The sequence below is a fragment of the Colias eurytheme genome, chromosome 22 (assembly GCF_061535395.1).
Source record: "Colias eurytheme isolate Ceu_HAF_F1 chromosome 22, ilColEury1 Martin Lab GWU primary, whole genome shotgun sequence".
In the NCBI taxonomy this organism is placed as follows: Eukaryota; Metazoa; Arthropoda; class Insecta; order Lepidoptera; family Pieridae; genus Colias; species Colias eurytheme.
This window is the reverse complement of record NC_143001.1, coordinates 37,294-63,799: the sequence shown is the minus strand read 5'-3', so window position 1 is coordinate 63,799 and position 26,506 is coordinate 37,294. Positions and strand designations below refer to the sequence as shown.

Sequence of the window (26,506 nt, the reverse complement as noted above, 5' to 3'; positions counted from 1 at the left end):
CTTTGGGCAATTAACATTACATAATTTACAGAATGTACAATCTTAAAATACACTTACATTTCTATTATTTACAATTAATTTTATGAAAACTTATGTTATATGTAATCGTTACAGCTATTTATTAAGTAACTACCAAAATCATAAATATGTAAATCTAAGGATTTTCGTGGTGTAGCAATTCCGTTGACTCTTAAGACAACATAATATTATATTATATACTTTTGGCATACAAAGAAAGTGTAAATAATTGTAACGTAACGCAATTAAAGAAACAAAATATTATAGTTTTCTTATTAAAGTCAACAGACATGCTGCATGTATCGATAGTGAGATCAGAACTAGGACATGTATATACTTATTTAAGGCACACGTAACTTTAGGGAAATAAACATAATGTTATCTATTTTTTATATTTACACAATAAGTTTTATATTGGTAGTACATAAATAATTTAGATTATTTCTAAATATTAAAAAAATCAATGACAGTAGATGAATTTATATCTACTTGTAGATTATACAATTATATTTTCACATTGCTTGGGACATAACCGATTGGTTCAAAAGTTTAAACGCTAAAACACATATCGTAAACATGAATGAACGATAAAATATTGATTAATATTTAATGGAAGGTGTGAACAAAGTAAATAATAACTGTTAGCACATTTCACGTACCAAATATCAGTTCTGTAGTGAAAATCAGTTTACAATTTACAATACTAACACTATGAATTCAAACTGTATCGTATAAACCGTGTAGATATAAAATACTTTAAAAATCATTTAACACTTATGAAAATTTTAATAGTCCACAAAATAAAATATAAATACCTTTAAAAACAACGACCGAACTAAGATTGAACTATCGATCAGATGAATACATAGGAAATACTATATGCGATACAAACAAACGTGCGTTTTAATATAGTATTTTTTTCGACTATCTTTACCCATTAAGTATAGAAAGAAATAACTCATGATGTAGTGTGTGTGTGTGTGCACGGTGAAGCGAGACGTGTGGAGCGGGTTACGTGTGCACGCGGCTGTACCGCTCGTGCAGCAGGCGCAGTGCGTCCGGCGCGGCCCCGAGCGGGCCCGCGGCGAGCCCGCTCGGCGCGCCGGGCGGGGCGGGCGCGGCGGGCGCGGCCGGCGGGGGCGACGGGGACCGCGCGGGCGACAGCGGCGCCGCCGGCGGCAGCCGCAGCACGTACCTGCGGGCCGCGAGAGGTTAGGTCATACGGGAAGACGCATTGCTTCGAGTAAAACGCACAGTCGGACAAAATACACACAGACATCGTACATGCACAAAATTCACGAACAGACATAAATCACATACATATAAACACACATATTATCTCATACGGACGAAGCACTCGCTCGGGAACATAACACACATAAATATATATAGCGAACGCCCAGACATAAATCACATACATATAAACACACAGTAATATCTCGCCCGGGAACATAACACACATAAATAGATATAGCGAACGCCCGAACGAACGTGAGAAACACACCCACATAGTGGATATAACACACGTACAGATATTATATATCCGCTATGATATTTACAGAGATTTAAAACACGCACTCACACTCAGACATAACACACGCACGTAGACTAATGAACTCAACATTCCCCTAGCATCCTGTAGCGGGCGCACAGCGAGCAGCCCTGGGACTCACCGGTGCAGCAGCGCGGTGAAGGCGGGCTCGTGCCAGGGCGCGGGCGCCAGCGCGCCGAGCCCCAGCGCCCACCACTCGCCGCCCGAGCTCACCGGCGCCACGCCCCACTCGCCCACGCCTGCACCGAACGACACGGTTTAACTCAAACTCAATCAAAATTAAAAAAAAAAAGTTTTTAAACTACCTTCGGATTCGAAAAGGAACAGCAAGAAGTCGATTTCTAAAATTTTCGTTCATGCAGTACAATTGAACATAATTTAAATTTATTGGCTGCCTACTAAAAGTCCTCCGGATAATACGACCTCACAATTCTGATTCATTTATCATTAACATAAGTTAAAAATAAAGACGGACCTAGCATAGAACCTTGCGGCACACCTGTTTGCTGTGTAAAACCTTTTCTCAGTTTCGGTAAGTTAAAAACTGTATGTATTAAATAAATGTATGTCGAGATTATGGGGATGATGGTGCGCATTATCCATGTACTGAATAAATAAAATAATAGTGATGATCACATAAAATAAAAAAATAATAATATGGTCACTATTAAATCCAATGTAATAGTCTGAATAGAAATATTATAATCAAAACTGACAACACTCTTTCTTTGTAACGATTTATGATTAAAATGATACGTTATTACAACGTATATCGATAAGTGAGACAATGTTTCCCATTGAGTGCGAGCCGCGAGGTGAGGCCACCTGCCCGCACCGCGCGCCGCTGAGGGGCGATTACACCTCACACTATAAACTGTTTTATTTAAACAAATACTGATTTTGACATTTTATTCTACCAGCTAATCTATATGAACCCTTGTGTAAACTTTCGTGTAGATCTAATCCAATGTAAACTCAAGTTGTAACTTTTAATTATTAAATATTAAATATGTTTGCTGTTTATATAGTACCTATACATACTTATAAGGTAACTTCATTTATAAATTAGGCATTACTTCTAAAATATCTCTATGATAGAAAGTTAAGTATTACAATTTTGAGTTCAAAATAAATACAAAAGTATAAAACAAAACTATTGATTGAACCCATTAATTACATTCACAAATACCTGTTTAGAAACATAAACGTGTTAAATCGTTAACAAGCAGTGTGCGGGGCGGAGCCGCAGCGACACGTCACACGACACGCGTCTCCCGATATCGGACCAATTAATGGCATTATAATAACACCTTACCGGGACATCCGCCGTAATGATACGTGTTAAAAGCAGATTTGTAAATAGATACACAACATGTGAACGAAATCGAAAAATAATGACCAAATTAACAATTTTTAGTTCGATTTATCTATCAAATTGGTATTTTACGCGCTGTAATTGTTTAGGCAACGAGCCATTTGCTGGAAGTTCATCAATTATAAATTGGAAATCAGAATCAGGCGGAGTAATTATAGTATCCAATAGTTCTGCATTAAATATGATATAGAAACTTATAGAATTGGGTCACTTTAATGACGTGTTAAATACAAACCTGGGATTTGGTTCAACTTATTTTTCGACATCTTTTTAAAAATATTTTGAATAAAAATATCAGACTATGGAATATCGGCCTTCAGTACGGCACTCACCATGTTCGTGATGCAGGAAGGGCGCGTGCTCCCGGCCCAGCGCCTTCTCCCGCTTGCGCCACTTCGCTCGTCTGTTCTGGAACCAAACCTGCAACATAGCTTGCCTTTACTAACTGTTTTTCAGATTGTTAATATAGCATCGAATCGGGGAATGATATCATTTCAAAAATAAATTAATTTGGGTTAGGCCTATGTCCTGCAGAGGGCGTCGCGTGGAATGGCGTCACATTCATGATTCACAACATGATTATGTTGAGAATTGTGATTCATCATCATCATTTATTTATTTATTTCATCATCAAAAATTAGTAACGATTCTAACTAATGTTCCTACATGAATCAAAATGATTATAAACTTGACAGTGAACATAATCGTGATTCGTGATAAAGTGATCCCACTTTATTCAGAAACTGTTCACTATTAAAATATCCCAATACGAGTCAGGAAGTATGATCGCAAATGGTGACGGTAACAACTGACAATGGGCCGCGCGGGCAGTCGGCAGACGCAGCAAGGGCGCGCTAAATGTCTCAACCCCGTCCACTTTTAATTTTTTTATCGCATAATTGCCGCCAATTTGTCGCCCGCTCTCCACTACAATGGGGACGTAATGAAAAGCAATTACGCATACGTGGTTTTCGCGCGATACAGTGCGCGACGCGAACCCGACCCTCGGCCGAGCGCTTTAGGGTTCACATTGCAGCGGCGTCAGCGGAGAATAGAAACAAATTGAGCTAGTCGAGCCACATTGCGCTAATAAAAAGACATTGTAACGCGAAGGCAAAAATGGCATAATTTGATAATTTCCAAATGAGTCCGTTCCGCTGCGGATCTCGACTCAAGCAAATTAGAGTTCACGCTCGATTGGCTGCCATCACAATTCACAATTGCCATTTGATTTGAACTTAATGGCGCGGTGCATTCTTCCTTGTGTTGACTTTTGCTTTTTACAGTATGTACTCGTATATAGACGACCATGCACGAAAATTCCCACCATAGCTAATAAAAAAAGAGCACAACTAATGTCACACAATATTAATATACCTACCAATATAATACGAGAAACTCCGTACGAACGCCAGTTTTTACTCTTTCACGCATAATCAGCTGATCGGATCCGTATAATAACATAATACACATGTATAATCTAGTCTGCATAAACTGGATCATCTTTTTTGCGGGTAGCTAGATTCTATATAAAATATTATGTAAAAGGGTAAACATGCAGTAAACTAATTGAAAGAGTTAATGGAAATTAAACACTAGATATTGAGTTAATTACGGGTTCTCACTTTGCCCAGTGTTTCGTGAACATTAATAGCAATTAAATAATTGAGCAAATGGTTGCGCGCACTACAGCGCGGTGGAGGGCCGCCGAGTGTCGCCTCTCGCACCGATCACTCAAACTCTTTAATACTTCTCAATTGCTTTCTGAAACCACACTTTGCGACGATCCCGCCCAGTTAAAATCGATCTTACATCTACACGATAAGGCTCAATGCCGGCGGCGCGGCCCGGCGTCGAGAGGCTTCGTGGCTCGTTTGTCGGCGAGCGCCATCTATGGAGTGGATTAAAAGCAATTTGCCGCTTAGAGTGCGATTTAGGGAGCGCTTTTGTTCCGGAGCTCGCCAGTATCGCGGCAAAACAATTTTCAAACGACCATAATAAATTCAAGAAGCCACAAAATTAACCGCATCGCAATTATCGCCGGAACCGTAATTACACTCTCTTAAAGTTTCATCAGTGCATCTGAAAGCGAATGAATTCCTCGTTACGTCCGCCTCCGCTCCCCGCGCACCTCGCAGCCCTGTGCTGTGTTTTTAAGTGTTTTATTGTCTGTGCGGTTCAAATTCCGCTCGAGTGTCCACGATATTAACAAGGGTTGCCAACAACTGTTAACTGTTTTCACTTTACCAACGATTGCTGTTGTAAAAACTTTTGGAAACTTATTGTCACTAGATGTAATCATCAATTTGGTTGCATTTTCTCATAAATCTCTTACCTATTGTTTATTTAATACAAAAAGATAATATAATTTAAAATAATTAAATTATAGATTATATTACCTAACCATTTCAATGTCTTTTGCATTCCTAAACATTGCCACATTTGTAGCATCATCAAAAATCTAATAATTGCGTATAGCATAATAATATGATATTTTTATTTCTTCCATAAGTAAACAACATATTAACTTTCAGACGAGAGGCAGCCCGAGACCCCCCCGGCCCCCCTCCCACTGGTAATTACCAAATTGCAGCGGCGCTCGCTTTAACTGCACCCGAAGAGCTCTCGGCGCTCAAACCGCTTAATTAAACTATTGTTACTTGCGCACTTGTACTCCATTGCCCATATCATACCTAACGAACGCTTATTTACGATTCAATTCTATTGTGATCGCAATACATGACTCTAATGGTAAACAGAATTAATAAAGCATCATACATAGTCTTGATTATTGTGAGAAAAAATTTACATTTACCTATAGTTCGAAATGAAATGCGTGGTGTAAATGAGAAAAGTTTGAAACGCAACTGTTCCAGTCGTCGCTAACTCGATATCGGAGCAAAGGGCCCTCGCGTCATGAATGAGATTCATCAAGCTAAGCCGAAGACGCTAAGCCCGACGAGTGTAAAGGATCAGAACTTGGGAGACAATGGAAACGAAATTCTAATGAGCGCCGTGAATGCACCTAACGAGCTGAGAGCAGATCGACGCGACGCGCCGTGCAGCGCTCGGCGAGACCAGGATACTGCCACACTCGAGTGTGTGCTACAGATCGCCATTCAGTGCATATTTCTAACCACAAAAGTTAAACGTTACTTGAGCGTTAGGATAAGGTACTTGTTAGTAGTTTAGCATTTAAACTGAAGAAATTACTGAAACATAATATGATCGTGAGGAAGATCGTCTGTGATATTTTCATTAAAATTCAAAGGTACCCGTCATTTCAAAGAAAAAATTAATTCAGTTAGATATATATACCTACCTACAGAAATATGTATAGACGCACCTCGGCAGTTTAACATCATATCTTATAAAAGTGAAGGTGTCAGTATTGTATTTCTTTTATTTATGAAGTGCTCACCCAACCAATAAGCACAATACCCGTGGCCGCTGCGAGGCGGAGTCAACGTGCCCACCGAGTGGCGAAACGCATAAAAAATTACATAAAACCGCTCAAATTATCACAATTAACCGCTACAAAAAATTTAATCGTTTATTTCTATTTAGCGTAACTAGTTGGACGTTTAAAGTAAACTACTGTGAATTAAGTCATTTATGAAATTGTGCATAATTATAAGATTTCATGCAATTGTTAGGGATTGCAAGCGGAGGAGGTAATCAGAGGCGATTAGCGAGGCGGAGGCGCGGCAAACATTAGCGCTGTCGACGCGAGAGCATAATGAGCGGAATTAGCGGCCATTGTACGGAACCCCCCCACCACCGCACCCCGCGCCCCGCCGGCGTGCACCCCCGCACCCGCCCGGTGCATACGTGGTGCTGACCATGATTTAATAAAATATGGTAAATATACAGGGTGTCCCAAAAAGTAGTGATGAACGGAAGCTGGGAGGTAGAGGACCTAGAGAGCTATCCGAATCACCCCCATGTATGTTATGCGATTTTTCGTATTTTCGGAGTTATGACATTTTTTTCAATTTTTCATCTATCGCTGAGTACGATGAGATTTTTATTTATGGTGACGTGACTTATTGCGCTAGATGCTTGATTTTTTTTTGTGTGGTAAGCTGAAAGATAGGCCAATTCAGTATGGTAACATTTACTATCGTTAGATCTTCGAATGGAATAAAAAAAGAATTAAATGCCAAGAAAGATAAAATTACCCAGTATGTTCACAACTTCAAGGGCCCATAAAAAAATAAAATCACATAAAAAAAGTTTTCCATTTGGCTTTTAAAAACTTGCTCTATCTATCAGGTAGCTACCCTAAAAATTTCATTTTATTATTCAGAAGGCTTCAATCGAAAAATTGAAATCTAAATGTGGTAAGTGCAAAAATTTTATTAACATGATGATCATTAAAACCAAATTAAAACCCATAAATAGGTGTTTAATTACCAGAAATTTTTAAAATAACCCCGCTGTTGCTCAATGCAAGTGCGACATCACCGTAAAAAGTTGTCTTTTAAATGTCTGAATGCCCTTTTATCATTTTTAATGGTTTCTTCTGCTACTATGAATTTCCTGGTTATTTCGTCCAAATTGTAGCATTCTCTCAAGTAGCCGAGGTCTTTTTAGTATCCCCATTGAAACAAATCAATGGGGTTTAGGTCGAGGGACCGTGCAGGCCAGGCTTTAAGGCAGGCGTCACCAGCGCATGCGCAGGCTGCAACGACCAATCCATCTTTCGGGGTATCTTTGCCCTTTAGCCTGGCCTCGACGGTCCCCGGACATAAACCCTATTGATTTTTTTCCGTGGGGATACTACAAAGACGAGAGACTGCCACAATTTGAACGAAATAACCTGGAAATTCATAGTAGCAGAAGAAACCATTAAAAATGATAAAAGGGCATTCAGACATTTAAAAGACAACTTTTTACGGTGATGTCGCACTTGCACTGAGCAATAGCGGGGTCATTTTAAAAATTTCTGGTAATTAAACACCTTGTTATTGGTTTTAATTTGTTTTTATTAATCATCATGTTAATTCAATTTTTGCACTTACCTCATTTAGATTTCAATTTTTCGATTGAAGCCTTCTGAATAATAAAATGAAATTTTCAGGGTAGCTACCTGATAGATAGAGCAAGTTTTTAAAAGCCAAATGGAAACCTTTTTTTATGTGATTTTATTTTTTTACGGGCCCTTGAAGTGGAGAACATACTGGGTAATTTTATCTTTCTTGGCATTTTAATTTTTTTTTTTATTCCATTCAAAGATCTAACGATAGTAAATGTTACCATACTGAATTGGCCTATCTTTCAGCTTAGCACACAAAAAAAATCAAGCACCTTCCGCAATAATTGACGTCACCATGAGTGAAAATATCACCGTACTCGGCGATAGGTGAAAAATTGAAAAAAACGTCATAACTCCGAAAATACGAAAAATCGCATAACATACATGGGGGTGATTCGGATAGCCCTTTAGGTCCTCTACCTCCCAGCTTCCGTTCATCACTACTTTTTGGGACACCCTGTATTTAGAAAATGCAATATTTGGTTATTTATAACACTTATGACACTGCTATAATCTATAAGAGCATTTAATTTGACAATCGGATGCGGTCGTTCGTTAGCGGAGGGTAGTCTGCAAATGATTAGACATTAAAACTCGAGGTGTGACGCAATCTAGCGCGCATTGTCCGCGCTGCGGTCGGCCACAATGCACGTAATGCTAATTACCGCGCGATTGTCGCCGCCAGAGCACCGCCCGAGCCGTGCCCACTGCCCGCTGCCACTAGCCCACGTATTGTCTGATTCTTAACACACCGCTATTCATCGTTCATATACGCCTACAAATTAAATTCACTAGAATTGCCAGTTTATTAAGTGTTTTGTTTATCTTCCTGGCCATAATTATCATGAGGCAAAGGAATGTTTAGTACAATTATTTGCAGTCTGTCTAATTATATTGTTTACATTTTGATAATCTTATTCGAACCAAAACATACAACAGAAACATTTAGTCCGTCGATATTAGGTTCCTCTTATTATTCTATGAATACCTTTTATACTCGGTTTTTAAAAGTACCAAAATACACCTTTACCCAATTAGACACGTAATTAATCTCTTGAATTCCATTCAGTTAAACGTGGCTAATTGCTATTAATATATGAAAACCGCACAATTACTGCGCTAATAACGCTTTATTACAAAATTGAGACCAATTTAGATTAAGCCCAAATGTGTTACGTGATATTTCTCCCTAATGAAATTAAACTGTTCACTCATAATAATTATGCATATTACATTTCTGTTACGAAATTGATATGTTTTTCGTGAAAATGTTGTAATTGACTTCAGTTTTGTAGAGGCAATCGTATTATTCAGTGTATAAACTGGATTTTGATAAATGTACGTATAGGTAAGCATTCACTTATATTTTTATTTTGCAATAAAATTAATAGAGGAGTTTTTAACATTCAGTCTACAAAGTGCTTGGTAGATGAAACAATTGCTACCAGACTAAAAAAAGTGAAATTTAAGTACATAATATGTACATGTTGGATTTAATAAACAATATAAAAAAATGTCCATCAAATCAAAACAATGTAGAATTTCGTAGCAATTTCGTAGTCCGCAAGAATATCTATTTTTACTTATTGCACGCCTCATAAGCGAAGCGGTGGGTAGGTACTACTGTCACTTCGCGCAAAACATCTGATTTTTCAAACTTAAAATGTCTTTATGTATCATACATTGCACTTGTAAGATAATACATACACACACATATTAAGAAAAAACACTATTTTTAACATTCATGATATTTTTGATGTCATTTTTGTTATTTAAACTAGTTAAAAAACAGTTTAAAAAAGTTCTGTCTTGGACGTCCGTGTGTCTGTATGTGCGGAGGATTTTCTTGTTAACACGATAGCGACCGAAATACTTTACTAATCGAGTCTTTTTTTTTTCTCTTACGCTTGAGTATGCTCAGGAATAGAACCCTTTCATTTTTAGGGTCTGATTCGATGTGGTTTAATTGTTATTAAATAAACAAAAATAATAATTAATAAATAATTATTAAAAAAAATTATGAGGCGTGCACTTTTGGATTTTCCAAATTATTTTTTTTAATTTATTATAATTTGCTTCACAGCTGGAAAATAACACATCTGTCTATCTCCGAAAATCACGTTTAATTATGTTACTTAGATCATTCACAAATAAAATTAACAACGTGGACCCCAAATGAGATCCTTGGGAAACTCCCGCTAGTATCGAATTTTTCCTTGTAACATACGCGTGAATCTTATTAACAAGGTGAGTACGATTTTGATACAACGCACGTACCATAGATATCGTGACCCGTAGATACTGTTTCAGATATCTTTTCCAACAAAATTTTATGGTCTATTAAATCAAACGCCTCGCTTCAGTTTCAAGTGAAAATAGCGAATGAATCTAGCCAGTATTTTCTTTTGTACGATTTTACGCGAGTATTGCACATTTAGAAATTAATAATTATTATTAATTTTGCTGTCTCGAGTCGTAAACATCACTTTATTGTCAGTCCGCATTTAATCTGATTTAAAAATAGTTCAAGTAATCCACTAAATACAATTTGCTGCGAATAATAACGGTGTAGTGGTGAAGTGCAAACTACAACAACAATTTGTGGCATTTTTATAAATTTGCACTGGAAACAAGATAAAACTATCCGCAAAAGAGTGAGGTTAGTAAACCGGCACATATCTGTCAATACAAAACACGACGAGTAATACGTCATTTGTGACTTTTTGACTTTGACACATTGTCAAAACAGCACCAGTGTTGCCATAGAATAAATTTAACTGATAAAGCGTCTCATTATACGATTATAACATGGAAGAACAATTTCAATTGTTATTTGATAAAATGAAAATTGAGATGCAAAACCAATCAGAAAAATTAACAGATACCATAACTACTACAATAATGGATAGAATAGATATTAAATTGGAACCTATTGTAGCGGAAAACAAAAGTTTGAAATTAAAAGTTGAACGACTTGAGAAAGAGATAGAATATATGAAGAGGGAAAAAAGAAACAATAATATTGTAATTTTTGGTATAAAGGAGAGGAATAATTCCACTACAGAATTATTGCATACGGTAATAGAAATGTTCCGAGATGATCTGGAATTAAACGTGAAACAATGTGACGTTAATAAAATACATCGCATTGGAAGATTTAATAAAGAAGGTGACAAAGCGAGGCCTATTTTAATTTCCTTTTTAAATAGCCTGAAGAAAAATGAAATCATGAAAAAGAAAAAAATACTTAAAAACAAACAAATTTATATTACTGAAGATTATCCCAGAGAAGTTTTGGAATTAAGAAAAGCTTTACAACCTAAATTAATTGAAGAAAGAAACAAGGGAAATATAGCTTACATAAATTACGATAAGTTGGTTATCAAAGAAAACAAAACAAATAATGATAAGCGCAAAAGGGAAGTATCTATGTCACCCCAACCTAACAACCAACCAAAAAGACAACAAACGACATCATCTAAAGTAAACCGTATAAATGCTTTTGATATAATGCGTGGTCGATCCAACTCTCTTTCTAACTACCCTTCAGGAACAAACCAATAACAACTAACCATCGGCAAACGGAATTCCACCAATAAAAAACAAAAACAGAATCAAACTAGCGCTAACAATAACTCTCCCCCAAGCCGACTGGTCATCGTGGGGGATAATGACCACGACCCTCTAAGGATGAATTGTATCACACAGAATAAAATGAAAAATATCTATATAGCTGCCTTGAATGTTAGATCACTGAGAACCCCAGAAAAATTATTAGAACTAGATACAGCATTATCTAAAAATAAGTGGGATATATTGGGTATCAGCGAAATGAGACGTCTTGGAGAAGGTATATTGGATAATGGACAGTATATTTTACATTATAAAGGCGAGACTCCGGGTATGTATGGAGTAGGTTTTCTGATTAAAAAGCACTTGGCGGACAAAATAGAAGAAATTAAAGGGATCTCAGAAAGAATAGCTGTCCTTAATATAAACATACCGACACAAAATAACAATACACTGTGGTCTATCATTCAAGTGTATGCCCCAACTGAATCTAACAAACCTGAAGGCATCGAAAAAATCGAACTTTTCTATAAAGAATTACAAGAAACTCTTAATAAGTGCAAGAAAAACATCATTATAATGGGTGATTTTAACGGACAAATTGGAGTATGCAATAAAGGAGAAGAATACGTTATTGGGAAATATGGATATGGCAGAAGAAGTAGTAATGGCACAAAATTAGTGACTTTTTCGATGGAAAATAAATTAAGTATCCTGAATAGCCTTTTTAAGAAAAAACCTGCGAGAAAATGGACTTGGGTTTCTCCCAATGGCGTAAATAGGAATGAAATTGATTTCATTTTATCTAATAATCCGAAAGCTTTTAATGACGTTACTGTAATAAAAAATCTAAATTTTAACACAGACCACAGAATGGTTAGAGCCACTTTTAAAGTAGGGAATATAAATAAAAGCCGAAGATTTCATAACAAATATGCAGCTCCCGCATACAATATAAAAAACACAGACACATTTTTAGATAACCTTAAAATTTCTCTAACTAAAAATGTAAAAGAAAATATACCAACACAAGAAAAATACGACAAGTTATTAAATACACTCAAAACCGAAACTAGGAAAATAAACAAGTCAAAGAACATACTATCGATAGAAACCAAAAATTTGCTTTGCGAAAGGAAAGAACTGATAAGAGAGAATAAATCAAATACTAACAGACAAAAAATATCAGAAATCAGTAAACAAATTAATGAACAGATAAGGAAAGACCGAAAATTAAGAAGAACGAATACAATGAGAAAGTATATTGAAAGAACGGGAGGCATTAAAAAAGCCCTGAAGGAACTAGATCAAATCAAATCATGGATGCCAAATGTTACGACTAAAGACGGGATTTGCACTGCAAAAAGACCAGAAATAATCAAAATTGCTTCCGATTATTATAGAAACTTGTACCAAAACCCTAATCCTAGTTCGCAAGTTTTCACGATAAAACGGGATAGACCTAATCAAGAAGTTGTACCAGATATAATGAAGGAAGAAACAGCCAGGGCTATAAATTCATTAAAGCTCGAGAAAGCTACCGGCCCTGATCATATTACAAACGAAATTCTCAAAAGTTCTAGCACAGTCATCACCCCACATCTAACGGAGCTATTTAATGAAATCGTAAGAACCGAATACATCCCACATGACTGGACCAAATCAACAATAATTCTCTTGCATAAAAAAGGGGACAAGGGGAATATCGGAAATTACAGACCGATAAGCCTTATTTCAAACATCTATAAAGTATTTTCAAAAATTATACTCTCTAGAATTACTATGACACTCGACGAGAACCAACCGAAGGAGCAGGCAGGTTTCCGAAGAAATTACTCGACGATAGATCACATTCATGTATTGAGACAAGTTATTCAAAAATATCAGGAATACAATAAAAAATATTATTTGGGATTCGTCGATTTCAACAAGGCTTTCGATTGTTTGCAACATGAATATATTTGGGAAGCTTTGGACAGACAGGGAGTACCTTCGAAATATATAAGACTGTTGGAAAATATTTACACAAAAAGTACTGCGCAGGTGAGACTGGAAACAACAGGAGAAGAGTTCCCAATAGAAAGAGGTGTTCGTCAAGGCGACCCGATTTCTCCAAAACTATTCTCGGCTGTCCTAGAGATGATTTTTAGGGGTCTGCAGTGGACAGAATTCGGCTTGAATATAAACGGCGAAAAACTAAATCACCTACGTTTTGCAGACGATCTGATCTTGTTCTCCGAGTGCCCAAGAGTTCTAGAACAAATGCTGCAGCAATTAAGTGTCGCCAGTGCTAAAGCCGGACTGTCAATGAACACATCTAAAACCAAAATTATGACAAATTCAACACAAACATATATAATAAAAATAGACAATAATGAAATAGAGTATGTAAACGAATATGTATATTTAGGGCAACTAATATCGCCATCAAATACCATGCAAAAAGAAATAGATAGAAGAGTAGCAAATACCTGGAGAAAGTACTGGTCCCTAAGTGAAGTCATGAAAAACAATCAAATGCCTATGGAATGTAAGAGAAGAGTATACAACACATGCATTTTACCATGTTTAACATATGGTTGCCAAACATGGGCACTGACCGATCGACAACTAAATAAATTAAATGTATGTCAAAACAAAATAGAAAGAAGCGTTATTGGTGTTCGGAGAATAGAAAGAATAAAATTGAATATAATTAAAAGTAAAACTAAATTCAAAAATGTACAAACTATATCTAAAATACTCAAATGGAGATGGACTGGGCATATGTTGAGAGATAAGGAAGAAAAATGGACAAGGACTATAACAGAATGGTACCCCCGTGATGGTATACGAAAAAGAGGAAGACAGTTCAAGCGGTGGGAAGACGATATTAAAAAGATAGCTGGCCCGGAATGGATCAGAATAGCTAAAAATAGAGTGAAATGGAAATCCTTAGAGGAGGCCTTTGTCGGAAGACAAGCTGCCATAGAAGAACCAAGTTTGCCGATTATATAGATTAACAACTAACGTAATAATATAATAGAGAAAATAGTTTAGAAACGTTTAAAATAATATACAATATAATATAATATAGGAATAAATAAGGAATACTGTCAACGGCATATAGTAGTATAAGATTTTTTGTAGTAGTTTGTAATGTTTTTGCAGTAATAAAGGCTTATTTTATTTTATTTTATTTTATTAATTATTATTAGACAAAAAATATTATCTGGTGCGTGTGAACGTACCTGCACGCGCGCCTCGCTGAGGTCGAGGCGCAGGGCGAGCTCCTCGCGCGTGAACACGTCGGGGTACTGCGTCTTGTCGAACGCGCGCTCCAGCTCGTGCAGCTGGTACGTGGTGAATGTGGTCCGGCTGCGGCGCACCTGCTTCAGAACGACCGATATTCATCCCTTCAATTTTATACTTCTTAGAGTTACTCTAATTTCCTAATCATCTTACTCTTACACTGATTTCATTGCTTCTACTACCTACACATTAGTAGAGGCTCGAAGAAGCTAGATGTTCTTTACTCAAATAATTTAGAAAACATGGAATTGAGCTCAAGCTTGAATGTTGACATTCATTTTAGACACACTAAAATTTGATTTTGTGACTCGAAAATCTCGACTAAATTTTCGATAATCCTTTCAGTAATGGACTAATATAGTAAAATTCACACACATGTTACTAAACTGATTGCGTTGAAATTGAGGTGTAAAAAATTCTTGCTTTAATTAAATTTCATCATCATATTCTTTCAGAATCTTGATCGGTTGATTTTGGCCAAACTCGTCAAAAACATGCTTACATATACCTACATAAGATAAGTTAAGCAAGCTACCTTGCGCGGTCTGCTGGCATCCAGCTCCAGGTGGTCGGGCAGCTCGGCGCTCGGCTCGGCGTCCGGCTCGACGCTGGGCTCGGTGTCTGGCTCCACCTCATGTTCGGAGTCTGAGTGCACGCTCTCGCTTTTCAACTCCACGCTGTCTGTTGTAAAGGAATTTGGAATTGGAATTTAAATCAAAATTAAAAATACTTCTGGATAAGATGTAGTTCTATCATCAGTTTTTCAAATTGCAACCGATTAGAAACAGAAAGATAATCCGTTCAATGAAATTGTACAGAAATAATCTTTAACAGTCATTGTTAATGTAAATCATGAATTATAATGAATATGTGGGTACATTTCTAGTGAATATTAATTTACGTATTTAAAGCATTAACTATCTACTTAAAGAATCAGAGAAACAAATAATAAAAGAAGCTAGGCTTAAAAAATACATGACAAAAATAGAACATAATTATTTAATAACAGAACAATTTTATAATTCACGGACGCACTATTTCATATTCTAAGTTCTAAACTTCTAACATGTATCCGTAATCATAGTGTTTCAAGTAATATTTCAATGAAACTAACATAAATGATGAATAATACTGGCATAATATTATAAGGGAACGCCAAACAAAGCCACGTGGAGTTTGCGAATAACATTATATTATAATCAATGGTACAATGCGACATGATAAACATGTTCATTTCAATTAGCATGCGATTACCGGGGAGGTCAATTGCTAAAACTTTTCCCATCGACCACGTGACATCGATCTTTTAATCCGAACTGAACCCGCTCCGAGCGGCCACCCCAAGCCCTGTAATTACCAAACCGTTCAACGTAAAGCCGACCCACTGGCCCGACAATAAGCCGCAAATTAGCGTGCGGCCGCGTCGCGATAGGGCTACCAGCAGTCAGTTGTCGACAAACAAAATACGCTTTTTGTAAAGCACTTAGCGTCACTCGACGTTAGTTGCGCTATTTATTTATTGTAATAGTATTTTTGTAGTTTTGTAATTGTTGCGAGGAATTAGTGCAATACAAAGAGATTACAAGTTATTGTGCAGAGACGAGGGGCGACTAATGCGGCACAGTTAGATCTCAACTCTCGACTTCACTGACAGTCAACGGCACATCTCCATCCTACATGTAAAACTAATGTAAAACTAATTTAACTATAAACACGGTAAAAAGGTCGCAAATATATAGAAATGATACAATAATTAATTAACACGTTCACTGCGGCACCTAAAATGCCAAACTTACCGTTGGTGCGGCATGTCTTCAATACTTCACATCGGCAAGTTCACCACTGTGCGTCATGAGCCATTTTTATCACATCGCACCTACTGACTTTGAAGGTTAATAATTTCATGAAATTTCAAGATATTTCAAAAAATTTTTTTTCGGATAATAGTATATATAGTCTTGTATATACCGCATAAATAGCTTTTAGTTTGACTCAATAGTTTAAAAGATATGAGGGAAAATGTAAACCCCTGATTTTGTGAAAAATTATTTGCCATCCCGCACTGCGTTGATACGGCATGTTTACAGTAATAGCGATGGGAAACACTGTAAAATAAAACATCGATATCGATATAAATCAATTTTGTATATTTCAGTCTGTTTGTTAACAGATAACGAGATCGTCGATACAAAAAAAAACACATATAAAACAAGGTACTTGATAGAGTACTATCAGGAAATTGTTCAGTAACTTTTGTTTTAATTTGTTCAGTAACTTTTGTTTTAATGTTTTATATTATTTTCACAACTGTCATCACATTTTTGCATTTATGCTACGAAATAAAAGAAAGTAAAAAAACTAAAGTCTCTAAGGTATCATTGTCATTTAAAAATTTGATAACGACGCGTGCGGTCCTGGTACATCACTATGCGAGATTGACACGCGGCGCGCTCGCAGTACAGTGCGGCATGAGGTGCTTGTCCATGGCAAAATATTTGACATGCCGCACACAAAAGAAACGGTTTCTTTTCTATGCGTGTGTCCAATATTTTGCCATACGATTTTTAAACGAAATTGAGTCCTACTTCAAACTGTGATCACAAAAATATATTTGTCTCTTTTCTAGTCATTCATTAACATATAAAAAACCTCGCCGCACCACGGTGAAAACTGCGATTTTGGGCGCCGCACTGTGGTGTAGTCGCTGATGGCCCGATACTGGACATGCCGCAGTGAACGTGTTAATTATACATTTCTGTGAAGTTTGGAGCTCGCATAAAATTATCAAACATTCATTGAAAATTTTAACAGGATCCAACCACTTTTCGTAATAAAGATACAATAGCACTTTTAGATTGTAGTGATTTCATAATGTAGGTAAATATTTCTCATGAATAAATTCATAATTCTTGAAAAAAGCTACAAAACGGTTCAAGAGTCATAGTCAAAGAAGATAAAACATTCATTGAAGTTGTTCTTGCTCAATGATTCAGGCAATATAATGAGTTAAAATAAAATAAACATTGAAATAAATCGTACCTACTCACCAGTCTGAAAAGCCTTTATCGTATAAAATGCTTGTTAAATTGATCCGATCAAATATATCGACGAACAGAGACAATATTTTATAAAAACGAACGAGTGCATCGCTGCTTCAAAAGCAGATTTGCACGGAGGCCGGTCTGTTGTTGGATTTTGAACCGTTTCCGGTTGTGATACGGGTATTCGGCGGTCGGAGGGGCAGCCGGAGGTAGGCAGTAGATACTCACCGGAGGCAGCGTAACGAGCAACACGTTGAGTGGCAATTTGACAGGATTAGCGCACACGTAGAGATCATCGGCGAGCCTTTGTATGTAATTGGCCAAAAGGTATACGACAATTTGTTTATCAATATAAATTGGCTACAAGTGCCCTGTATGTATCGGCCGAGATAAAACACCGTCACTGTTTCATTAAGTGTATCTACCACTGAAATAGTTCATATAGATTTTGAGAAAAATTTAAATAGATATTCAAACTCAACAATATTAATAGGTTGTAAATAGTAATGATAAACCGTCTCAATATGGTTTTCCTTTATTTCTCACACACATTCCTAGTCTATACTTATAATAATATTATAAAGAGGGAGAGAAAGGTTTGTAATTATGTATGTATGTATTGTATTCACGCATAAACTACTGGACCGATTTAAAAAATTCTTTCACTATTAGAAAGCTGCATCTTCACTGAGCAACATAGGCTATATTGCATTTTCAAAAAAATTAGAGATCCTTACCAAAAATGCAATAGGTAATGTAACCCTAGGGCGTTTAGCTACTATTATGTATTCTGTGCCCTAGGTGTAAAAATTCCTTAATAAAAATTCTGTCATCGCGTGCGCTGCGGAATCTATTCCTTGAAGTACAAGGATGGTTCTTATAAAAAAAAAAAAAACGTAAACATGTAGGTACCACGGGCGAAGCCGGGGCGGACGGAAAATAAGTAGAAGAAAAACTGCTATCACTGTAAGAAGAACAAGAAGCGGCGTAAGCAAGTATCGGTTATGTTCATCATTCCTATAACCTATTAGGTAGGTACCTATTCTATAAAAATATTGTTAAGCAAATTAATTTTTCAAATCAAATCAATCAGACAACAATCAGACAACAAAATCAAAATTACGTAACCAATTTACCTACATGAAAACAGTGGAATATGTATATAGAGGTGATGGGGTGCGTCTTACCGCTTACGATAGCTGAAACAATCCGTCTATGACAACTTTATATTATCAGCAGATGCATTTGAGTAACAGCTAACAACCTTCAATGCTAATCTTCATTTTCCTAAACTATTTGATATGGAATGAATTTCTCTCCTGCGTCTGTCTTCAGCATGTAGGTACCCTATAATAAGTACCTACTACCTACTACCTAGTAGTCTCGTAGGTTGATTCATTACGGGACAGCGATTAGAACTCGAAGCAAGAAAATATTCTTGCTTAGAAATAAGGAAAGAAACATACCTATTGTGTTTTGACTCCACAAATAAAATAATGCCATGAAAAAAAAACAATTGAAAGATGATTGAAAGAGAAATATTAAGAAAAACTTAAAATTGAAAACTGAGCCTACGCCGCGCTGTAACGAAGTTTCAACACTGATTATTATCAATTTTTATATCTCACAACTGGCCCAAAATTTGGTATTGTATAAGGTTATGAATCTCCTTGAGCACAATGCGCCCTCATTATGTTGCGCAGCCTCTTGCTGTCCGATCCCTGGCGTGTCTACTTGTCTGCTAGCGTGGAGTGCTCTCAGCGGCCGCGGGACGATAAGCACAATATTTGCCTCACACACAATGTGTCAACACAATATTACTAATACCCGCCATCATTCGGCTATTGCGACCCGCCCTACCGTGAACTATTACATATTTCAATAAGCATTATACCCCGACCCTCACGCGCTACTTTAATCTTTATCATAAATATTTAAAGCCTAAAATGCAGTGCATTATGTCATTTTGTAAAACTAATACAAATCCGATATAATGAAGCCGCGGGGGGCCGAGGGTGCTTTCAAAGAAAAATCGAAAATTACGAGTTATTAAAGATTATTTATAGAGTTATGATTTTTATATTTTAAAGAGTAGAGATAATGTTTGTGGTTATGTTGATACTGATAGATATTAGATATAATATTTTTGGGTTTATTTTGGACATGTATAGGTATTTTATTTCTAAATCTAATATCGATAATATAAATTATACCTATCTATGGTTACAAGGTTTTTATATTAAAATGGATCAATAATTAAATTATGAGTTCAATTAATTGAACTAGGTGATTTACGTAGTTATGGTAATTAATAATTATAAAATTTTAATTCAATCAATAATAATTAATTGAATGATACAGGACACATTATTTGTTAATTATTAATTAATTGGTGTAGGTATATTAGAATAAAAAGTAAGTATTATAATTAATTGATATAAACATAATATTTCAATTAATTATAATACCTTTTATTCTAGGTAGGTAATGCAATGGCATTACAAAAATAAAATAGTAATTACTAATTAGGTACCTACCTATAGATAATAATTGGTCAAATATTGTATCATATACCTACAATATACATAGATAAAGTTGTATCTAAAAAACTAAGCCTAGGATAAAAAAATATATTTTTATCTAATTATTTTACCTACAATCTACAGTTGTAATAAAAAGTAACCAATAATAAGTTTAACCCTCCAATGCCATCTACGGCTAGAATATTCGGACAACAATTAATTAAATATTATTTCAAAAATGTCATTTCGTATAAAAGTTATCTATAACGAACATCAATTGATAAGGTATCTGCAATTTTAACCTAGGGGTATTTTATATACTCGTACTTAGATAATATGGATTGTGGAGTGTTAGGTATAGTCTACTTATTTAGTGATTTACGAAATGTGATAAATAGTAATTAATAATATCAAATCTTTTTTATTTTTTACTTTTCTGTTTTTGAAGTCGGTTGTTTTTATCGCAGTTATTTTTATTTAATACTTTTTAGTGTATTTTTCAACGCGAATCAAACGAGCCCAATCTCGATAAAATTGAGTCAATATATTAGTGAGTTCCTATGGCCACCTTCCGATTCCATCATCAAATCAGCTCTATGTCATGATAATGTTTCATCGCTATCCAATTTACATACCTACGTATACAAAATTTCAGCTCAATCGGATACCGGGAAGTGAATCAAAGTTACTTGCTACATTTCAATTAAGTCATCGAGTACAGACAAAAATGCTCATAAAATAAAAACTACTGGGCTTATCCGAATAAATTTTTTATGGGACTAATTCGACACCATCCCGCATCGAACAAAAAAAGAATCACGTAAATTGGTTAAGAAACCTAGGAGTAGTCGGTGTACATACATAAAAAAAAGACGGGTTGCACTCCGGGAGTGCCGGCAGAAGTGAAAACTTGATTATTAACGTTGAGCATGTTTGATATCCATCCGTCTTACGCTTTTTCGATCAGGTCACGTGTCCTGACGCGAGTTTAAGATTTTATACCCAACGCCCGCCGCTAAAGAAGTTTTCACTTCAAAAAATATACCGGCCGAATTGATAACCTTCTCGTTTTTTTTTGAAGTCGGTTAATTAATGTTGTTAATTCGAGGGTAAAATATCTTCTCTGACAATTCTTTTTAGCTTCAAATAACTTCTACTTCTTCTACTGCTTTTATACAGGTGGAATCGACGAAGTTAAAAGTTTCGTTCAATTGTCACGCGATATAATATACCCACCGGCACAATTAGCGGAACAGAAAAAAAAGTGAGACTACGAGATAATAACGCATATATTTGACGAAAATGTAATTAGACACAAAATAACAAATTAATTAACATCTTTTAACAACGACTTTGAGAAGTCTTTCGTTATTTTTTATTGAAAAATAAAGAAATTTGAAATTTGTGAAATTTTTAGATGATTATGATTTATGACCCATCACAAAAAATAAAAAAAGTAAACATTAAATGATTTAACAATAAAATTAAAGCAAAATTAATAACGAGTGTTTCCCCCTCTTGCTCTGATTGCGGTTTCCATTCGTCTGGGCATGCTAAAGATTATGTTATCGATGATTTCTTGAGGCAACCGCTTCCACTCCTCAAGTAATGCGTTTCCAAGTTCATTCAGATTGTTGGGGGGTGGCATTCTGGATTTAACCCTTCTTTTTAGCAAGTCCCAGACATGCTCTATCGGATTCAAATCGGGGGAATTTGCTGGCCACTGCATCACCGGTATACCTACGTGGTTCAGACCGATTGTGCACTATGAGCACGAGCATTATCTTGCATTAGAATAAAGTCGTCACTCGTCACCAATAAATGGGGCAAATGGTACAACATGTTCTTCTAAAATGTCTCTGATGTATCGATCTGCTGTCATGGTCCCTCCTGTGACTATCACTAACTCCGTGCGAGCTCCCAAACATATCCCTCCCCAAACCATAATCGAGCCGCCACCATAAGCCACTGTGTGTTCAAAATTAGACTGTATGTGGCGTTCTCTTTTGAGTCTCCATATTCTTTGTCTCCCATCGATCTATTTTAAAAGAACTCTGCACTCATCAGTAAAGAGAACCTGCTGCCATTCGTTCAAATCCCAGACGATGTTCTCGCGCATCGGTTTCTGTTCCGCTAATTGTGCCGGTGTGTGTATAATGTCATAATGAATACAATGAGTGCAAATGTTCTTGGAATAGGTACCTACCACGTGACATCTGCAGAATATCTGATTTCACAGCAACTCAAGCGCTAGCTGCTGAGTAGGTAATAGGTATTAGGTACCTACCATCAACTATACTAAGATTATAAAGAGGTCAGAATTTTATGTAAGTTAATGTTTGTCCGCGCGCACAGCTTGTAGTAATAAACTTTTTCAAGAGCAATTTAAGTATAGAATGGGGCGGCAGGAAAATTTAAGTAGGTAGTAGGTACCCACATAGTTTCACGTTTCGTTTATTTTTAAAATACATAATAAAAGCTAATATTTAAATACTGATTAAGGTTATTCTTAATCTGTATTAAAATACATATTAGGTATTTTTCAAGTCCTGTCTCCTTATGGAGTAAGGAGACAGGACTTAAAAATTAGAGATTTGTTAAGCTGATCAGGTACAAACAAATTCAGTTTATGTCAGAAAATTCTACAAAATCTTATCTGCTTAATAATATATATGGAATGTACATTATTAAATTTTTAATATAATTTTTAGAAAAACTTCTAGATTATAATTATGCGGCTAATTTTTATTTCGTCGAATACATAATATTATAACCTTTAAGTAGGTAGGTACAGCTTAGTGCTTACAATTAATGATGGCTTAAAATTTTAATTTTTAATGTTGGAAATTATAAATATAAATTCATTTTATAACGCTTCTAGAAAAATCTGAGTGCCTAAAGAAATTAGTTCAATTAATTATAAAATAACCTTTTTCTCTACAGTAACTAATTGTGAATATTCTCTTCCTGACTATTTATCAGTGACTTGTATTGTTCTCTATTTATCTATTCCGAATTTGCTCGATATTAGTTTTAATAAATACTATAATGAAGCATTCCAATTAGGTAAGAAACTGTGCTCTATAAACCTACATAGGTATATTTTTACTAACACTCTATTTTTGAGCGATTTAATAGACTGATAAAAAAAGAAAATAGATAATAAATCCTTCCTATCTTTACTAATATTATAAATGCGAACATGTAAACACATTCGTTCGTATTTCTTTCACCTGGAAATCGACCGATTTTATGATTTTTAGTTTTTACGTATGGAGATAGCGAAAGCCTTCATTTGAAACATTTAATCACTTATAATACCACAAGAGCTTCAAAATTATCGGGTATTTTCCGATAGGTTCGTTGCAAACAAATGAAGGAGTCAAGTTTTTAGTCCAGGTTAAAAAATCACGAGCGCGAAGCGCGAGTGATTTTTCCTGAAAAACTTGACAACTTTATTTGTTTGCAGGGAACCTTGAGGGAAATGCCAGATAATTTTGAAGCTCGTGTGGTATTCGGGGGATTATTTTTCCGTCCCAAATGTCGGCCAATAATTTCACAATTGAATTCAACCTGTCAGTTTGACATCAACGACCAGAGAAAATTTTCAAAAAATTATCAGTATAATACCATGTAGGTTGTACCACGTGACGTCGAATGGTGCAATTCTATTGGTCGATATTTGGGTCGGAAAAATAATCATGAGAATTCCTTTTACCTCGCAAAGTCGCAGGTAAAAGCTAGTAAAAACATGATGATTACCATTAGAGACATGCCGATGTCCCAGTATGCTGTCGATGGTGTAGGCCACGCCGCGCCGCGCACTCGACATGCCGACACTATCGCACTAACGCACTACGCACTACGCACTATCGCACTTGCTGTCCCACACGGTACGTTTGTTTTATTGTCCTTTCCAGTCACTTTCACTTCATTATTCAAAAAACTAAAACCAAACTGTCAATAAATAAATCACGTTAATCTAACTAAAATTAGTGAAATTCTGTATTCGCTCGAAAAAATTAATAAATAATTATTTCAATAAAAATGTAATTGAATAATTGAATTCGCGCCTGCAACTCTGAAGTTTCGTAAGACGGCAATGAAATTCGCGATTGACGTGTGACCTCGCAGAACTTTTGTCAAACTTTGAGTGAGGTCTGTAACTCGACGCAGAGGTCCCGCCTCGCGAGGGTTAGCGGCTGTCCCGCTCTGGCGCGCGCGCGGGCCGTAGCGCCGTCCCGCTCGCGAGCCCGCCCCGGAGCGCCGCCATTGGCCGCCCGCAGTGGGAGGGGAAAGTGCAGCTCACTGCTACTTGATGTCAGTAAGATGCAACTAACCTCGCCGCTTATTAAATTAGCCCGTAACTATTCTAATTAGTTCGACTATATTTGGCCATTTAGTATTGTGGCTTTTCTATAGCATTTTTCTTTTCTTTTCTATATCTCGTCAGCCTTTTAACAAATAACACACGATATGCACTTATTTTGAACTTATTGATTAATCCTTTTTTTTAATTTCTATGCCACCGAGTTGAGAGATTAATAAGTATAAATAATGTATATTTAACTAGCGGTCCGCCCCGGCTTCGCCCGTGGTACATATTTATGTTTTCTCTACATAAGAACCATCCTGGTACTTCAAGGAATATACATAATAAAAAAAGAATTATCGAAATCGGTCCACCCGTTCTCGAGTTATGCGCTTACAAACACATTTTGCGATTCATTTTTATATTATAGATTACATTAACGAACGCAATTTTTTTTTCACAATTTAAAATTTTATAGTCAAACTGTAAATGAACCAACATTAGGTATGCACAAACCTACCTCATGCGTGCACAGAAAATCCGCTTCGTTTAACGAGATCATGGCAAACGCTTCTCTATCGTAGCTACCCACATAAAAAACAAACCCCACAAATTCCTGTCCTGCCAAATATCTATCCTAAGAATTCACGTAGGTAATCATAATTAGGATAACACATCGCCATTGTTTATCTACTAATCGTGTCTCTTACATAGGTTTGAGGTTGAGCCTCGAGCCTCGAGTAATCTTAAAGCCGAGTATTATTTGCAGATTTAAAATGAGATTAAGGAAATGCGTCATCGAGTCCATCGCTGGGGCGTGAGAACCGCTCTCGAGCCTCACTAATGCTGCGACGTAATCTTGAGATTACGTCTCGTTTTCGATTAATTTGAAGCATTGAAACACGAGCAGCATTGTTTGCGAGGCATTAGCAGGTGTAATCGGTTTGTCGAGAGCTGCCTCGCTGCAGCTTACGCCTTCCCAGTTCCCAGGAACACCGCATTAACCGATTTACCATTTATCCGTGTTGTTCTGCTCTTCACCACTTATTGCAAACGATTAATATATTTTATCGAGTATACCTTATATTAGAGAGCTTGTGTGACTTGTTAAATCTGATAATACCATATACCCATAATTCCATTCGCAGGATTTCGCTATGAACTTACATGCATAAGTGGTATTATTAGTACCTAGTAAGTATCTTATAATATGTGCTTTATTATTTTTATTTTAAATCGGACTGAAAATTGTAATGATTGTTTGCTTTGTTTGCAACGCCTACACTGCAATGTAGGTAGCATACTGTATAATGTATATCGTAGCTGTATAGGGAATATCTGGCTCGATAATCGCATTAGTTGTATGATGTATCTACATAGGTAGGTATCTAGATACGCATCTAGATATCTGCCCACTAGCCAGCCGTCTCCGGCGAGCTCTCGAGGCACAACATTCGATGACAACGAGCGACAAAGACAGTTCCGTTCGCGTCTCTTTGCCACGAATTAAGGCAATTTTCTCAAAGCCGGAAAATAAAATAATAGTCGGCCCATTAGCGATCTGTTGTGTGCTCACCCCCCCCCCCCCCTCCCCCGCCGCGAACCCCGCTACGGGCCGCTAATCGGCGGAAATGAGCGCGGAGTGAGTCTCTTTGAGCGGAGAGGAGTTTCGTTCCGACTCATTTAACGTCTCCGCCAGCGCCAGCGACTTGCCAACTCGCCAATTAAATACAGTCAATGACTCGTCTCTTCTTTACATGTGTCACTTTGGATATTCCATTGTGAGG

General features: G+C 36.5%; 2 protein-coding genes across 3 annotated transcripts; one reads left to right on the top strand and one right to left on the bottom strand.

Moving 5' to 3' along the window:
* Window positions 1–1,029: 1,029 nt before the first annotated feature.
* LOC149898443 (uncharacterized) lies at window positions 1,030–24,239 on the bottom strand. Of its 2 annotated transcripts, none has more exons than XM_090114974.1 (6): window positions 24,165–24,239; window positions 15,380–15,526; window positions 14,784–14,924; window positions 3,278–3,365; window positions 1,692–1,809; window positions 1,030–1,213 (listed from the first exon to the last, which is right to left on the bottom strand). In XM_090114974.1, exons 1-6 carry the CDS (start codon window positions 24,237–24,239, stop codon window positions 1,030–1,032), a joined length of 753 nt encoding a protein of 250 aa, XP_089971100.1. The 2 variants fall into 2 exon arrangements, with proteins under 2 accessions (XP_089971100.1, XP_089971101.1); XM_090114975.1 differs by having other exon boundaries at window positions 15,380–15,525; window positions 24,170–24,239.
* Window positions 10,449–14,726, top strand: LOC149898444 (uncharacterized). The gene has a single exon (XM_090114973.1). It carries the CDS (start codon window positions 10,792–10,794, stop codon window positions 11,545–11,547), a length of 756 nt encoding a protein of 251 aa, XP_089971099.1. The 5' UTR covers window positions 10,449–10,791; the 3' UTR covers window positions 11,548–14,726.
* Window positions 24,240–26,506: the final 2,267 nt, after the last annotated feature.

What these genes read in the sequence shown, in the direction of transcription:
- LOC149898443 (XM_090114974.1), bottom strand. Translation starts at nt 24,239, where the DNA reads ATGTCGAGTGCGCGGCGCGGCGTGGCCTACACCATCGACAGCATACTG. An exon ending in ATGCCAGCAGACCGCGCAAG is followed by an intron (nt 14,925 to 15,379) that starts GTAGCTTGCTTA and finishes GTCGTTCTGAAG; the next exon opens with CAGGTGCGCCGCAGCCGGAC. An exon ending in TTCACCGCGCTGCTGCACCG is followed by an intron (nt 1,214 to 1,691) that starts GTGAGTCCCAGG and finishes CGCGGCCCGCAG; the next exon opens with GTACGTGCTGCGGCTGCCGC.
- LOC149898444 (XM_090114973.1), top strand. Translation starts at nt 10,792, where the DNA reads ATGGAAGAACAATTTCAATTGTTATTTGATAAAATGAAAATTGAGATG.